The sequence below is a fragment of the Manis javanica genome, chromosome 12, assembly GCF_040802235.1.
Source record: "Manis javanica isolate MJ-LG chromosome 12, MJ_LKY, whole genome shotgun sequence".
NCBI lineage: Eukaryota > Metazoa > Chordata > Mammalia > Pholidota > Manidae > Manis > Manis javanica.
The window spans coordinates 6,196,898-6,214,502 of NC_133167.1; the positions used below are offsets into that span (position 1 = coordinate 6,196,898).

Genomic DNA, 17,605 nt, shown 5'->3' on the forward strand with positions numbered 1-17,605 from the left:
GCCCCCACAGACGGATCCAACTGGAATTCTCAGGAGAACACAGGGTAGTCTGCACAGCACCCGGCGGGAAATAGCCTGACCAGTCCTGAGCAACGCGCACAACCCGGGGCTCGGGAAGCGCACGCCTGCGGGGCGCAGCCAGGAGCCCCCATTTCTGGTGCCCTCGCCCCCCACCTCTAGGCCTCAGTTTCCTCCCGATCCTTGCAGCGCGGGGCTGCCTCGCGGCCCACCGCGGCGTCGACCCCGACCCCGGCGCGCCGCCCCACCCGTCCGGCCCCGCGCGTTGCCCACCTGCGCCCCCGGCCCGGGGTCACGCCGCCGCCCCGCCGAGAGCGCGCTCTGCCCCCGCGCGGGCGGAGCGCCCGGCCCGTTACCCCGCGAGGCGCGCTCCGCGCGGGCAGCGGCGGCCGCGGGACACCCGGCCGGGCCTGGGCGGCTGCTCGGGCCGCGCCGCGGGCCTCACGGGGCTGCCGCGGAGCGAGGGGCGCGCGCCCGGGCCGCCGCCACGGACTCACCTTCTGACGGATCTGGCCGGACGTGGACACCTTACGGATGAGCTTCTGCGGGGAGCCAGGCTCCGCCTCGGGCTCGCTGTCCGACGACTCCTCGGGCGGCGGCGGCGGAGAGGACTGCTGCGGGCCCGGCGGAGGGGCGCCCGCCGCCGCCGCCATGCTGCCGGCCAGCGCGCGCACAGCGGCCGGGGGCGGCCCGGGGCGGGGCCTGTCCGGGCGGGGGCGGGGCCGAGGCGGCCCATCGCTCCGCCCCTCCGCGCCCCCTGCCGGCCGCGCTCGCACCCGCCTCTGCGCCGGAGCCCCTCGGCCCCCAGCGGCGGTGTCCCGGGGAATCTCAGCTTTACCATCTGTTTGTTTTCCACCTGGGACACAGTTTGTGGGTTTTTCGCTTCCATGTTCACTTTTTTTCATCTTTAACCTCTTTCAAGAGTCTAAGTGGCCTCCAGAGGCCCGGGACCGTGTCGTTCTTGCATTTAGTGGGTAGTTGCACGATAAGCAGTTCGGGGAGTGGATGAATACGTACATGAAGGAGAGAAAGAATACTTGCACGGGCCTCGGATGCCAGAACGGGGACACACGATTCAACTCGGATAGGCTTCCTGGAGAAAAAGATGTTTAAGGAAAAACGGAAAATGTGAGCCAGAGTTGCCCCTACGGGGACCTGGGAAACCCATATTCTAGGTGGGAGAGACCAGCCTGTGACAAGGCCTAGAGGAAAGAAAAAAGCATCAAGGAAATAAAAAGGGAAGCTGTAGCCTAAAGGGAGGAAAATAAAACGAAGAGATGGGCCTGTTGTTTGACCTGGTGCGCAGGGCACACAGAGCCTTGTAAACCTGATAGGGGGATTGGTCTTTTATGCCCAGTCCTAAACCCCACAGGAAGCCCTTGAGGGACTTTAACTCTGGGCGGGGCGGGGCCACAAAGCAGGAGCTGTGATCCAGGCTTTGAAGTAATCAGAGCAGGTGGCTCCCCTGGATTATTGGGAGGGGCTGCAAAGATAGAGAAGTGGACTCGGGAGAGGAGTGATCCATAGGTGGTAGGTAGTGGCAGCTGGGATGAGCCCCGGGATCCTGACTAGGACCACTGCCCAGTGGGTAGGGGGAGCCTTCACTGGAGGGAGCGGAGAGTGCAGCTGAAGATGAGATCAGTTGAGCTATGCTGCCCTTTGGGGAATCCAGGTGGACAAGGGCTTAGTGCCACCTGAGAGGGGCAAACCTGTTGGGCACTGCCAAGTGTCCCCTTGTTCTTTCAAAGGACAGCTGCTAGAGACTCAGTGGCCTCTGGCAAGCTCTGGCCCCCACTGTACTGTGAAATGCTTTCCAGAGGCAAAACAAGCAAAGATACCCTCACAGGGACCACAGAGTAGAGTCCAGCATGGGTACTTGGCCAGGGGAATGGACTCACAGCCAGGACAGAGCGTGCCAGGGCCTAATGCAGGAACACTCTGGAACAGACTGAGGTCCCCTGGTGCACTGCCCCAAGCTGTAGTCATAGCCACATGTGTCTGCTTCAATTTCAATTTCAATTAATTTACATTAAATTTTCAGTTTCTCAGTCACACTAGCCATATTTCAAGTGCTCAATAGCCACGTGTGGCTTAGTAGCCACCATGCAGAATAACACAAACACAGAACATTTCCATCATCCCAGAAAAGAGTGCAATTTAGAGGACAGTGAGGGCTCCTGTGCGCTGACCACCACGCACATGCCAGACACCTGACCAGCAATTCCAGTCCCCACAGGAGCCTCACAGAGCAAGCCCGATGGTCTGACTCTGGAGCTGAGACTGTTACCTGAGTGTCAGATGCCTCTCCTGAAGAGCGCCGGGGAGGCAGGGTGTGAACCTGGACTGTACGGTCCCAAGTCCTGCTGCTCCAGGCCGTCTCTCCCAGGAGGCTGAGGCCAGAAAGAACTCGTAAGAATAAGGAGAGGGACCCTGTATGGGCTGAATTGTGTCACCTGAAGTCCTAATGCCCAGTACCTTAAAATCTGGCCGTATTAGGATATAGGATCTTTAAACAGGTATTCTAGTTAAAATAAGGCCCTTCAGGTGGCTAATACCAATATGACTGGGGTCCTTACATGAAGAAATTTGGACACAGAGAAGCTCAGAGGGAAGACCAGGTGAAGACACATGGAGAAGCCTGCGAGCCAAGGAGAGAGGCCTCAGAAGAAACTGCCAACTGCTGAGCTCAGACCTCTGGTCCCCAGGACTGTGAGAAAATAAGTCTGTTATTTCAGCCCCCCAGTCTGTGGTACTTTGCATGGCAGCCCCATAGGGGTACAGAGGGGAGGGTATCCTGCCTCCCTACAGAGGTTGGTCATTCTGTGTCAATCAATGACAATGTAGTATGAGACCTAAGTGCAACACCCAGGAAGGGGGCTGCCCAGGGAGAGAAAGAGTTAACTCTGTCAGAGGGGGCTCTCCAGGTGACAGGTGACACAGCAGGGTTTGGAGATTTGAACAGAAAGGCGAGAAGATGGAGGATATTTCTCAGGAAAACAGTAAGACAGGAGATGACCAGGCAGGTTGAGAGGATGGCAAGGGATTTGGATCATCAGGCCAGCGAACGGCGACGGGGAGGCCAGGAGTGTGAGCAGCTGCAGCAGGACCCAGAGTAGCCTCTGTGCCCAGGAGCAAGGGTTTTATCCCACGGGCACTGGAGCCACTCAAGCGTTTTTTAAAAGCAGAGGAACAAATGTGTCTGGGCAGAGAATGATCCAGAGGAGCAAAGACTAGGAACAGGGGGCGTTAGTAAGTGTCTGCCAAACCAGGCGATACTGATTCGGGCAGAACCAAGGCGGTGGTCAGGGGGTTAGAGAGAGGAGGTGGCAGGTGGAGAACACAGCAGAGGGGGGAGGGGGCTAGCTGCTCCCGGTCAGATCAGACAGCAGAACAAGTCAGGGTAGGATGCCTCCCAGGAGTGGGGCTTTCAGGGGGTCACCACCCACTGAGCATGAGTAAGCTTAGAGGAACAGAAGAAAATGAACTTGGTTTTGAACAAACTTAAGTTTGAGGTGCCTGTCTGTGCAGTAGCCTACACCTGTTAGAAGCTCAGGGGACATCCGGGCTCCAGAATCCATCACTTTAGAGGCAAAAGCCAGGGGCACTCACATAAGGGCAAGTAAGAGTTGGGAGGGAGACGTTGTAGCTAGATAGGAGTACATTTGCAATTATGAAAAAGTACTAGAAATTGTCACAGCCAAGAGGAACCTCAGGAGACGTGGCAACTGGATGTTATGTGGGATCCTGGAACAGGGAAAGGGCAGTAGGTAAAACTAAGGAACTCTGAATAAAGAATGGGCTTTAGTTTAATGATAATATGTCCGTACTGATTCATTAAAGGTGACAAATGTGCCAGCCTAATGTAAGATGTCACTAATAAGGGAAACTAGGTATGGGGGGACTCACTGTACTATCTTTGCAACTTTTCTGTATATCTAAAACTATTTGAAAATAACAGGTGTATTTTTAAATAGAGTATTAGGCTTGGTAGGAATTATATTATGTTCCTAAATCAGAGAACTATAACTGGCGTATTTTCCCTGATGAGCAAAGAACCCTTGATGTTCTGCGGCGACGGCGGGGCACTGCTGCCTTGGAAGTCTACCCGAAGTTGCATGCCTGTAAGAGCACATTCCCTGCAGTGCCTTTTTATGGAGTGAGTCACGCTGTGAATCATCTCTGCCGATATGCTGCTGCCTGAGTTTACCCCCACCTTGAGGGCATATCAAGGTGGCAGTAATAACACATTTCACATCCAACCGCATCTTTCCTCTCAACCTGTCACCCAGAAGTGCACCTCCTGTCAAAAACTGCTTCATGTTGGAAGAGAGAAACAATGCCCTTGCAAACGTGAGAATCATCTCATTTTTCCCTGGACTAGGGTTATGACTAACATTTGGAGGACACTTCGTCACAGTGTGTGACATATAGTTTCCCTCACCCAGGCACTGTGACAACCCCAAATCACCCTCATACATTTTCAAATGGGCCCAACTCCCCCCTCCGCCCTCACTGATGAACTGTAAACTGAGCCATTAGGGCTGCAACCGACTGGGAGGAGACCAACGAAAAGTGTTAAAGGAGTTGAAAACAGACATGCTAAAAGTTGAACAGCTGCACATGTGATAAAATGGTAGTGCACCAAATACACCTGCACACACACACACAAGTACAGGTGAAACAGAGATATCTGAGTAAGATGGGTGGATTGGACCAAAGTCGACTGCAGGTTGTGATACCATACTGTAGTTCTTCTGCAAGATGTTGCCCAGGGCACATACAGGATTTCTCTGTATTGTTTCTAACCACTGCATGTAATCTAAAATTGTCTCAATGAAATTTTCCACTTAAAAAAAGACAAGGGCAGCCATTGTTAACTCATAAATGTAATCTCCCCCTCTGACCCTTCAAACTCTTGTTTGGCACTTATTCAGCATCAGAAGGTGAGCAAAGGTTTGGTTAGAGACTCAGGGAAGCCAGAGTGCAAACCCTGACTCTGATTCTCACTGTGTGACCTTGGGTAAGGTACATAACCTCTCTGAATGCAGTTTCCATCCAACATGGGAATGACAGGACCAATTTACAAGCATGGTGAAGATGATTAGATGAACGAATATATATATAAAGTGCCTAGCACAAGGCAGTGATCAATCAGCAGCAAGGACCCCACTTCTCCTGCCCTTTGGTACCACTGCTCAAAGAACTTTGTTCTAAGTTCTCAGTGACCACTTTCCCCATTCAGCACCCTCAACTCTTTTGGACCCACCCAGTTTCTTCCATTGCACCTACTTGGAAAACCTGGGGCCACACATCCAACCTGCACATGGATACCCTGCTTCCTTACACGAGGGGGCTGCACACCAGCAGACCTGGGGCCGCTCGTGTGGCTGAGGGTCAGGTTCCACACTCCTTTCGGAGCAGCCAGCTGCTCACTTCCTGCTCCCACCCCCACCCCCTCCCCAGGATGGCCAGCTGCAGGACATAAACTAGCCAGCATCTAGAAGTCTGTGAACCAGGCCTTTCGGTACCAAAATAACCTAGAGGGCAAGGGCTGTTCTGACCTCTGGTCTGCATGGATTGCCCTGCCAGCTCTTATCTTGCTCTCCCATCCACACAGTTCCAAAGGTTGGGACTATTAAATTAACATCAACCCTGACTTAGGATGTCCTGGGTCAAGCAATGCAGGAGCCAACCGGGCCAGCCAGCCTGCCAGAGCTCGGGGAGGGCAGCACGGGCGGAGCTCGGATCCCCAGGGAGTATGCCGTCTGGCTCATCCCTTTTCCGAATATCCAGAGAGGGCTGTGGGTGGGAACACAATGTGCTGCGCCCTTAGCACCAGAGAAAACTGAGGAAGAAATTGTGTCTGACCCTGCAAACCCACAGGCCCAGCCTTCTACCTGTATTATTTTTATCATCATTCCTCCTCCAGAACTGGACCTCACCCCTGTCAAAATTCGAAAGCCCCAAACTCAACACATGAGTCCAAACCTTGCTTTGCTCATGTGGGATCCTGTCCAAGGTCCCCAAGGGGAGCCTCCGGTCTCAATCCGTCTCCAGGACCCAAGCCAGCCTGGAATCCTGCTGCACAGCCCCACATGGGGGAGCCTCCATGCACGTGGACCCCATGCTTCCGTCCAGTCCTCCACCACTTGCTCTTGGTTCTGGAGGCCTGACCCCAAGTGTCCACCCTACACATGACCCTCCCCTTCACCCTTCTACCTCCTATGAGTGGGTTGAACTGTACAGAACTCTCCAAAGCCCCTTTATCTGGCTCCCTTCATGTAGGGATCAGAGCCTCCACATCCCCCAACCCCTCCTTGGCCACCAAGAGAGCCGTTCAGTCTCTCTGCCATCCGTGCAGGCCCCCAGGCTGGGGGCTACAAGGGCCAGAAAGGGACTCCACGCAGGACAGAGCCTCGGCATCACCTCCACTGTGTCCCCTCCCGCTTCAAGTCCGCCTCCCTCTCTGACACCAAGCATCTCCATCCCTTCTATGCCTGATCTCAGTGAAGACACTTAGCAAGAAGCCTGCCTGGCTCACAAGAGACCCCCTCTTCTGGAACAACCCATTGCCAGGGCTGGGCTCTGCCACTGCTGACCACAAGGCAGTGACCCACTGGCCCAGGAACTGCCCTGAGTGAAACCAGGTCACCGAGACTGGGAGCGCTGAGGGCTGAGCCACCACTGAGGGGGAGTGGCTGCCCCAGAGGGTGCACCACTGAGCGCCTGGGCAAAAAGCCCCAGAGCTTCTCTGATTTCCACTCGCCCCAGGTGTGACAGCTCAGATTCTTCTTTAACTCAGTTCTCCAAGCCACTCCAAGTTTCTTCCAATGCATTCCTATTTCTCCTTAAAGTAGCTAAATCTGATTTCATTGCTTGCATTCAATAGAAACAACCCACAACCCAGAGCGCGAACGAACAGGCTCAGACTCAAACGCTGAATCGGTGACCAAGGGCGGTCTTTGCCCACTGCGTCCTCTGCCCTGTGTCTCAGGAAGCTCTCTGGGGGCCCTGGAGCTAGGGCTGCTCAGGCCATTAGAAACACTGCTCCCACCACGTGTTCCCAGAGAAACAGTTTCCCCAGTAACTTGGAGAAAGCCCTGGGCACCCCAGACCCCAGCGGGTGAGCATTTTGGGCACCTTCTCGCCTTTCTGGGTCCATGCTGAGCCAGCCTGTGGAAGACTGGCCCCCCTTCTAGAGGTTACTCTCCCCCAACCCCCCGACTCCGGACCACAAAGGTTGTGGTTCCCGTGTTAGTGACATCACTCAGTCTCCCCAGCAAGTCAGCCTGACTCATGACAGGACATGAGGAGAAGAGACAAACTTTATTTCTGTGACAAAGACTCAGACCTTGGTATTTCTCATGACTAACAGGCTAACGAAGCAGAACCACCATGCCTGGAACTCGCCCACGTCCCTGCGTCCTGGGCCGACCTCCTCATTCATGGACAGCTGCCCCCTGTTCCTTCTTCCCTTCCTCATGTTCTCCTCCGTCTTTCAGATTTTGGCGAGCAAACTCCTCAAAAACCAAGTTTTCATCCTGCAAACTAAAATAAAACAAAGAACATTTGGATCATGGCACACTCTTTAAAGCTTGTAACAAAATCTCAAGCCTTGATTTTCCTTTTGTAACAAAAGGGTTGGTCAAGGATTTTGTTATAATGGAACAAAAGGCCACTTTTCAGGTAAGATCTCTTTAACACAAAAAAAAAGAGAAAATGAAGGACCCCATGGAGCAGACATACATACCCAGCATCACTGTGCACGCACACGCATGTGTGTGTGTTTTTGTGTGTGCATGCACATGCCTTAGTACTGGGGGCAAAAGGAAAACCAGGGCCTGGCAGTGTTGAGAGCAAGGGGTGTGCACAGAAAGACCCAAAAGTGGTTTGTGCAGGAGGAGGAAGTAACAGAACACGGCAATTCAGAGCAGTCTCACCTTTCCTTCGCTGCAGCTGTGAGCATGGTGTGAAGGAGAGAGAGATTTGTCAGCATAAATTCCGTCTAATAGCTGGATGATTTCTCCCTTATTTAGGCGACTTTACAGTTGGAGGGATGAAAAGCCTAGCTATTTCATTTCATTATAATTGCACGTAATTCCTGCTTCTCTGTCTTTTCCCACTAGGAAAGCCTTTCTCCCTGCATTTTTAACTATCACTTTTTTAAAGTGCCACATCCTCACCTCCTCAAACTCAACAAGCCACAGCCTTACCTCTAGGACCCTTTTCCCTGATTAGCCTCACCCTCTGATGTCACCCTTCTCTTTTCAAAGCATTTCTCCCCACGTGTCCTCTGGATCCTGTCTAGGTCAGAGTCCCAGGGAGCTGCCAGGACCACACTCCGGGTCCACCTGACACCTTTGGGCCACCTGTCTATGAGAGAGAATCACTCCCTGACCTCTTAAGAGTTCAATTTCCCTGTTAATACATTGGCCTCTTTTTGTTGGGTTATATTTTCATATGTTTTGCAGCCCCAGGTTAATCGCTATTAAATTGACTGGACTTTTTGTTCTTGTTTTTCTTTTTTCAATTTCTGCCCACCTAGTAAAGCACTGGTGTGACCCTCTAGCAGTGAGCCACCGCTCTTGTCTCACAAGCCCACCTCGAAGCCAGCAATGGGCGGCAAATGTCGGAGGGAGCCGTTAGCCACAGGGGACCTAGGAGAGGCTGACTCATCAGAACATCTGTGGGCGAGAACCATCCCGGACCCCACAGTGCCAACACATTATCCTACCTGGGACCATCAGCCTTGAAGAGAATCAAATCAATATCCTACATTCCATATGGATGCTCTTGACAAGGGATAGTAAAAACCTGGTAGCATGTCTGCCGTGCTCATCAGGTACAAACCACCTGGGCCCCAGCCCTTGCAGGGCTTCCTGAACACACCGTATCCTTTGTCTGCTCAGAGTCTACCTGTCTAGACTCAGGAGCCGGGGAACTAGGGCAGATGGGAACACACATCTGTGAATGAAATGTGGTGACTCGTAAATCTCTGGAAAGCAGAATTTTGAGGCCATGGGGTAGTGTGTCCTCTCCCCCTGAAATCTCACGGTACAAAAGATCATTGTTTAGTCTTGACATTGTGGTATGTGCAATGTAAGGGCCATAATGACTGGAACACGAAAATGCCAGACCCAGGGAAGGAGTGACCCCACTGCCCCCAAGTTAAGCCATGCAGTCTGTCCCCAGTTCCAAACAACCACCTGACATGAACCATGACGTCGCCTCAGCTCAGAGTTGCGCACTCGCCTTTTACAGTGTCCTTGAGAGGGGCAAGATGCACCTCAATCTCATGTAGCTAAAACCTAGTACTTTAATGATACAAGCACAAATGCATTAAAAAATATATAGCAAGACTGTATTTTTTTCCCCAAGGTAAGGTTTTGGCAAAGTACATTTAGTATTTGAATCCAAAATATTTGGAAGAGATACTTTGAGACAAAATATTTCTGAGACAAACCCAAAATGAATACGAGGCCTCATTCTAATGTTTAAATGACACTAAAAAAAATAAACCCTGCTTGTTTATACCACTTTGACTTAAAATATCCTTTATTGCCTTTATATAACTGGAGAATGCTCATTCAGACAGATCTGTTTTTCTTTTCTTTCCTGACAAAGTAAACCACCTTGACACATGGTGGAATTTTTTTTCTCAGAATTTCTGAGATTGCACCCATATTATTTTTGCTGCTTCATTTTTCTTTTGTAAAAGAGCTGTAGGGAGATCAAATTCATATACCATACAATTCACCTACTGACATGCAGAGTCAGTGTTTTTAGTATATTCACAGAGTAATATACTAAAAAAAGCACAGCCATTGCTTCACTTACTTTTAACATCCCTCCCAGAGCCAATAGATCTACAAGGCAAAGCAGCCAAGGGGTCAGGAACACAGCCTGACTCTCTTTCCTAGTATTTTCTGTGTTCTCATCACAATCCCGATGTCAAAAGACTCACCATCTTCTGAATGCCTGTTCATATTTCCAAATGACATGCAAACACCTCAGGCTCTCAAATTTATTTTTCACCTAAATTTTCTTTAAAGCTAAATCCAAGTCTGTTCATAAAAGAGCTTCCTCTTTTACATTGTTCCTGATGAGACCTAAGGGTCTACGAGCAGGTGTGCCCTGTCCTGAACACATGGACCATGGACAAGCCTCCTGGCTCACCACTGAATAGGTGAGCACTCCTTTCCAGCCTGGCCCATGCACTTGACCCTGACGTGGAATCTCACGCATCTGGCCACACCCATGCTCATAGATGTGGTCGAGAAAGACTAGCAATGGACAAATAATAAATCTGCAATAGTAAATGACTAGAGAAAGCCAAGACAGAGTATGACTGACCTGGGTTATCAGGCTGGGGGTGCATGAGGCGGAAAGGCACCTCTGCGGCCACTTCACTAGAAAAAAGAATGTAGAGCATGAGAACACAAACACAATTACAAACTGCACCGTGAAGGACTGTGGCTGCAGAGATTCACAAAAGATCCCAGGCCCAAGCTGAAAGAAGAGCCCATGAGATTCAAAACAAAACAAACCAGAAATCAGGAAGTGGTCAAGTAGGAATTTAAAATGTATTCCCTGGAATGTGGTCCAGAAACTTCTCTTACGCAGGGCCACAGGGGCTAGCATTTTTAGGTTTCCTTCATCCTGATTATTAGTTTGACATGATATTGTAGGTAGAGGAGAGGTGAAATCCTGGAGAAAGGATAGTTTTGAAAAATACCCTTTGCAAAAATGGACAGTATTTTTTACATGTTGAATCTACATAAGATTGGTGTGTTGGGGGACAGGTGGACAGTCTCTTGCTAGAGAGCAGAACAGAGCTGAGCAGAGTCGCCGAATTCCAGGCACTAAAGGGCTTTGGGTAACTTGGAATCTACACAAAAAAGGAGGAAGGAAAGGAGTCAGGACGGAGAGCAGAAGGGACGTCTGGGCAGAGGAAGAAGGGAACGGTCCTTGCTTCACCCGGGACCCACCATCTCCTCCCCTGAGGTCACTGCCTTCATCACAGCTCATCTGTTCACAGGTTCACGCCCGCCAGACCAGTGCAGGGTCTGGGAGGGAAGGTGCACCCTGGGTTCTGCGCGAGGGAAGGAGGTAAGAGTCGGGGTGAAGGGGCATGCGAGGTCAATGCCTGCCTCAAACATTTCTTTCCTCTGCCTCTGTCATTTAAACGGTAGCTGCACCAAGAGGTGGAAACAGCCCAGACGTGTACCGGCTGATAAATGGGCAAAGTGTGGTCTGTCCATACAATGCACTGTTATGCAGGGGGAGCTGACACATGCCACAACATGGATAAACCTTGAAAACATTATGCTAAGTGAAAGAAGCCAGTCACAAAAGAACAAATGTTGTCTGATTCCACTTATATGAGATAACCAGGATGGGCAAATCCGTGGAGACAGAAGGCAGATTAGTGGTTGCCAGGGACTAGGGAAGGGGATAAAAGGTAAAGACTGCTTAATAGGTGTGGGGTTCCCTTTTGGGATGGGAAAAATGTGCAGGAGCTAGGCAGTAGGGACTGCACAACATTGTAAGTGTACTCGAGGCCACTGAAGTGTACACTTTAAAGTGGCTAAAATGGCAAACTTCCTGTTACACACACACACAGGCAGCTGCATGGAGCGTGCCAGTTTTCTGAGTGGGCGTGTGTATGAGTGCTCTTGCCCAGGTGTAGACCCCGCTATGGTCTCACGGAGCCATCCCGGCCGCACACCATCAAAGTTTCTGTGCTGCATTCAAACAGCGGTTTTTCATGAGGCCTCTGAGCATAACTACCAGGAAATCAGATTCTACTGTTACTGTTTCGAACCTCAGATTTGTGCCCTTTCATATCCTGCGAATCAAGTAGAGAAGGAAGGGGGCGAGGCTTACCTGGAGGTGAGCTCTCCCAGAAAGCTAGGAAACACAAAAGCAAACCGGGCTGTGGTCACTGTCCGCAGTGGTTACACGGCCTCATCTCTATTCCTCAGGCAGCGCACATCCCAGGCACATCCCTCACGCACACCTTTTAGGATCTGCACAACCCTTCATGTTTAACTCAGCTGTTCCTCTTTACTTGTAATTTCAGCTTTTCCCCGAGTGGGTTAGCTGAAAAGAGGAATCACTTAGATTTATGAACAAATGCTCAGGAATAAACTACAGACCAGAATTTCTCTCTTGGCTGCAAAGGTCATTGTGAAATACCTGCTATTCTTTATCTTGACTGCTAAAAGAGACTATCCTATTTTAGATCTTCTCAGAGAAAATGAAGGAAAAACTGGACACTTTCAAAACCATGAGGAATATTTGCAAATAACCAAAATTCGCAAAATCAACCCATATTCTACTTTGTTGCCCCAAGCAAAATTTGGAGAATGCTTCAGATACTCAGACTTACAGGATATACAAAGAGAATCACCCTGACGGCCCATCTACCCAACGCTCACCAAGGGAAAAGGCCAAGGGCCCTCCGCAATGGAATTTGAAAAGGAAATGAGAATTCAAGTTTTCCCCTTTTGATGAGATTTTAAATGGGGGAAATTCATTCCATTAAAAAATGGAAGACCATGGTGATGGGGGGAGTCTAGTAAACATAATGTTCCTCATGTAATTGTAGATTAATGATACCAAAATTAAAAAATAAACAAACATAAATTTTAAAAATGAAAGACCATTTCCCAGAACCCTAAGATATCCATGCTCTTGCATGAAAAGGAGACCCCGTGAATCCTGTGGTTACCCCTTGGGAAGGGAAGGAAAGGTCTCTGCATTAAAGATGGACTCCTCCTAAGGTGCAATCAAATGAAAAGTTCATTTGGTAGCCTCTGTCCTTTTCTCAAGTACCATATAACACTAAGCTGATACTCCTTTTTTACACACCAACTTCTACCATGTGAGCACACGCACACCCATTTTTGCCAAGTGGATAATAGAGCACATATTCTGTAGTCTGCTTGTCTACCTTTTACCACGTGATATTATATCAGACAGAATCATGAAACTAGACAGAGTATCTCCAAAGCTCTACATGGTTAATTGGTAGAATTTGTGGACCTCTCTTTCTGTCTTCCAACCATTCATGGAAGCACTGTGTACTGCCAGACGCCAAGACAGAACCCTGGAACTTGGACACTTACCCTGACACCGTGAGCTTCACCTTGATCTGGTAGGACACCAGGATCCCCAGGACAGACCGGTCTATGCCCTCCTTTATGCTGCTCAAACAGAAAGGAAAAGCAGAAGAATGCAGGGGAGCAGGGGAGAGCAAAGACTGAATGAGCTCTCATCTCCTGGCAGGCACGCCACCGTGGGGCGCCTTCTCCAGGAGCTGGGGAACTCGACAAGCTGTCAAAGTCCTAGAACTTTCTCTACTCAGGCAGGGAGGGTTCCTTTCCTGCATTGCAGCTTGGCGTTTCCCCCCCGGAAGCTCAGACTGCAGAGCGCTTCCTGGTTCTCCCTGCTCTGCCTCATCGGTATTCGTCCACCTGCTCATCAGCCAGAAGCCCTGTCCTCCTCGGCCCCTCCTGCCATCCCTGGTCGGCCACTGAGTCCTCCCAAGGCTTTTCCTGCCTGGATTGCCTCCATAGCTTACTCCCATGTGTCAGACTCCTTCTCTGAGCTCTCTGCCATTTTGCAGCCAGAGGGATCTTCCAGGGTCAAGCGTTAGCCTGGCCCGGCAGGCAGTTCACAAGCTGGCCTCCTCCTGCTTTAGCCACCTCATACCCTGCTGTGCCCCAGCGTCCCCCATGCGCCAGACTTGCCAAACACAACCTGCCCCAGCATGTCCTCTTCATCTTCCTCTGCCCCGCAAGACCTCAAGTTGAAGTTGATCCTCCTTCGTGAGACCTTCCTGGACACCTGCCAGGCGGCGTGGGTCTCCCTCCCTTACGCTCTGCGTCCCCAGGAACCAGCATCAAGTGAATGAATGAAGCCAACAGATGTGCCCCAAAGACAGTCAGGCTAACTTTCCAGATTCCACTAACCTGTACTGAGTTCCTACTGTCTGACTGGCACCATGCTGGGCATTTTAACACAGGATCTCATGTGGTCCAACATGGGGATGGAAGCATGCCAGCAGGTCCAGTCACAGGAATTAAGGTATAAAGACCATGAAATGCTGGCTAAAACAATGTGGACAATGACAGACGACCTGGAAAGAAACTGAAGGCCTGAGGACAAGGGCAGGGCAGGGTGTACTGAGAGGTCTGAGAAGGGTCTGAGAGGGTGCAAGGCAGGTTGTGGCCTGGAGGAATACCCCTGCCCAGAGATCCCTCTCACAGGAGGCACCTGCCTTCCAGGACCCCAGGGCCGCCCCCGGCCAAGAATTCCAGTGGCTCATCTGTGCCTGCGGCTCCTTGAAGAAGGTAAATGCCTTTACCTGGAATCACAGAATGTGGCCAAGCGCTTGGTGGAGTGAGGTTGGCTCCAAAGGAGGAAAAGAGGATGCAAGCCTGAGACCCCACCCCCTTCCAGGACTGACTCCCACCCTGTACTGAACGGGCTGAACAGCTGGGGAAGAGGATGTGCTTTGTCACATGCCTGAAATACCCACAAGCTCTCCCTGCTGCCATTGCTGTGAATGGGACACCCCTGCCCCCAACCCCCCAACACACAGAGACTGGTTAATTCAGGTTCTGCTCTGGGTGTCACTTTCTGGGGCCTGGGAAGGTAGCCCCGAAGCTGAGAGTTGAGGGACTCGGGGTTAGAATAGACTTACTCTGCCATTAACTGACCAGATGACCTCGGGCAAGCCTCTCAGTCTGGCTGAGTCTCAATTTCCTTATCCAAAACATGAGTGTAAATTCACCTTCCTCACAGAAGCTTGGGCTTGCATGTTTATAAAATCGCCCATAAATCACTAGACATTTTTACAAATACAGCGTGCTATCATGGAGGCCATGATTACTACACCCTTGAATAGGTGGATGCAGAGAATCAGCCCCATCACAAATGTGATTTAGAATCAAGCATGCCACCTGGGAAAGTTATCCTCAGCAAATCCTCTGGCGCCCACAGTTATGCTTGCTACAATGCTTGCCAGCACAGCACTGTCTCGGACAACATGTGCTGCTGAGGTACAGGGTCGTGAAGGTCAAGCATGAGAACCTCTTCCTGGTGGCATCACCCTAAGGGTGGTCTGCTGGGGCCACGGAGGGAGCCCAGCACATCCCATGGGGGTGGCAGTGACTGGGCCTTGAGCCTGGGTCGCTGCTCCTACCCCAAATACTCGGGGCTCACGACAAGACATGCTCCAGGAATTGGAAGCCTCAAAGGATGGCTAGAAGTGGCAGTGGGTATCTGACTTTGAAGCTCCACTCGAGTTACTGCCAGATTTGCTGGCTAAATTCGGCCACTGATCTTTGAAGTCAAGGTCAGATCTTTAAGCAACATGTGTAGCCATGTAGGCCTCTTGATCTTTACCTTTCCTGATCAGAATGAGTAAACGGCATTTCCATCACTCATGCAGCCAGCTGCATTGCTCAGTGTGTGTGCTTCAGCACACTAGCTAATGATATTCTGAAAGGTAACAGCTGACATTTCTGGAGCACTGGCTGGGTGCCAGGTACCACATTCACATGGACTGTCTCACACAAGCCTTAAAACCTCTCTATGGGAAGGAGCTGTTAGTAGCACCCCCACTTCACAGACAGGAAGACTGAGGTTCTCGGACAGCTCAAGTAATTTGCCCAGGGTGACCTTAAGGGTAGGCCCTGCTGCTGGGTTTGGTGCACAGCTGTGTCCAGAGCTTTGCTGCAACCGCTCATCACACTGAGGCTGCACTCGGCACCTTGGACGACAGCCCTCTTGCTGCGTGGGCACACCCCTGGGCCGGGCAAGATGGGCAGGGGGAGCACCCCAGCACTGAGCTCTGTGGACTCACATGGTACTGGACGCCAGATTCGTGTCCTCGTGCTTGATTTTCCCATCTAGGGCGATGCCCCTTCTTTCACGGTTGTTAGCCAGCAAGGGCACCAGCATCAGTGTTGTGGTCAAAGTGCTGTTTGGTGGCACTTTTTCTCTGCAGAAAGGAAAACAGAGAGGACATTAGCTAATTGCGCACCCTTGATCCCATGAGATCCAACCTGCTATCAAGCATCTTCCAGGATCCAAGTTGCCTGCAACTTCCTGGAAAGAGAGTTAGGGCGCCTGTGGAACAGTGTCAGCGACATCTCAGAGCAGGCAGGTGGCAACATCAGACGCTTCAAGTCCCTCAGCCTGCTCTGAATTGCTCAATTTCTGGAATGTTCTGTGGGGTTAAATGAGACTGACTCAAGGGTTGCGGGTCATTCCAAGTTTCCCCCAAGACTTCGTGGACTGTGGGATGCAAGGTCATCTGGCCAGTGCCAGTAATAAGCCCAGGCTAGAAGTTGCCTGTCGCCAAAAACCTGTCACTAAAATGGGGATCAGCATGTGCCCAAGGTGGTGGGTTGTTGAGAAGGGCAGGGTGGGGTCCCCCATTTGTGAACTGTACAGTCAGGACTGGTCTGTGTTCAAGCAGCACATGCTCTTCCCCAGATCTCCATCATCAGCCAGGAGGCAGGTTTCCCAGCATCTGACAGATGCAGGGAACATGTGCCAAAGGGTGGCTCTGTGGGTCTGGGATGGAGCTGGGGACACGGCAGCATGGGTTTGTCCAGGTCTGGCAGCGTCCCCAGCTCTCTGAGGCTCGAGAGGTGGCGCTGCCACTCACCCACATACACTGCACCCCAGGCCTCTGCCGAGAGCCATCTGCATGTCTGACCACAGAGCCCAGGCGAGCCAGCAGTCTGTGTCAGTGCCCCTAGGATGCCTGCCATCCTTGTACCTGCCCAGTAGGCAGGCCCAGGGCCCTGGGAGTGCTGGGGTTCAGGGACAAGGGCTTATGCTCTGCAGCTTCCTGAGTGGTTTCTGGTCTGAGACCCGCTATGCACGATACAACAGCCCAGCTTTCAGTTTCTCTGCCTCCCACCCCTAGGGGGACCCTAGAATGGCTCCAACTTTCCTGGGAATCATTTGGCCCAAAATGCACTGAATTGCTGGGAAGAGATAATGGGATATATCAGGAAAAAAGTCGGCCAGGGACCATTTTCTCTGATTCTTATTGGGCATATGCCGCCAGGTGAGCCAGGAAGATCCCCAGGATGTGCAAGGATGCCCCCAGAAGAGTAGAACAGACCCCAGCCTGACCCCAAAGAGGCACCTGATGAGCTACGGTTCTTTCCTGCCTCCCTCCCCTCCAGACCTGTATTTAAACTTATGTCTGGGTCTGCTTTGAGTGATAGTTTAGCCTGAAGTTGTCCTTTAAGTATTCTGTAATGTCGTCTTGCTGAGTCAATTTGTTCTTCCTCATGCCCCTCCTTCCTCTAACCGTGGTAATATTTGTTGTGCATGGTAGTGCTTAGAAAAAGCCAGTGAGACAAAGAGGAAAGGACCCTCCCAAGCGGTCCTCAGGGAGGTGCAACCCCCCAAGCCTGTGCCTGAAGGGATCTGGCTGCCAAGCCCACAGCACCCGGGGCAGGTCTCCCTCCGCCATGGAGAAGCCACTGCAGGATTCTCATTTGGTTCGGGTTCTAAGAAAGGCAGAAGAGTCATTCACGACAAGCTGAGAATTGAC

At 51.3% G+C, this 17,605-nt stretch overlaps 2 protein-coding genes across 10 annotated transcripts in view; both read right to left on the reverse strand.

Annotated features, from left to right (window-relative positions):
• Positions 1 to 705, reverse strand: part of DGKD (diacylglycerol kinase delta) — a 105,620-nt gene extending 104,915 nt beyond the window's left edge. For both annotated transcript variants that reach the window (XM_073217964.1, XM_036997705.2), the window contains exon 1: positions 516 to 705. In XM_073217964.1, coding sequence (XP_073074065.1) covers positions 516 to 671 — 156 coding nt within the window. In that variant the 5' untranslated portion in view covers positions 672 to 705. The remainder of the gene's footprint in view (positions 1 to 515) is intronic.
• A 6,620-nt stretch (positions 706 to 7,325) lies between these two features.
• The window catches only part of SAG (S-antigen visual arrestin), a 29,585-nt gene continuing 19,305 nt past the window's right edge, over positions 7,326 to 17,605 (reverse strand). For 2 of the 8 annotated variants that reach the window (XM_036997814.2, XM_036997813.2), the window contains exons 11-16: positions 15,893 to 16,030; positions 13,149 to 13,226; positions 11,905 to 11,928; positions 10,372 to 10,427; positions 7,959 to 7,974; positions 7,326 to 7,566 (exon numbers count right to left, since the gene is read on the reverse strand). In XM_036997814.2, coding sequence (XP_036853709.2) covers positions 7,458 to 7,566; positions 7,959 to 7,974; positions 10,372 to 10,427; positions 11,905 to 11,928; positions 13,149 to 13,226; positions 15,893 to 16,030 — 421 coding nt within the window. In that variant the 3' untranslated portion in view covers positions 7,326 to 7,457. The other 6 variants (XM_017671890.3, XM_073217969.1, XM_073217970.1 and 3 more) reach the window with 6 other exon arrangements.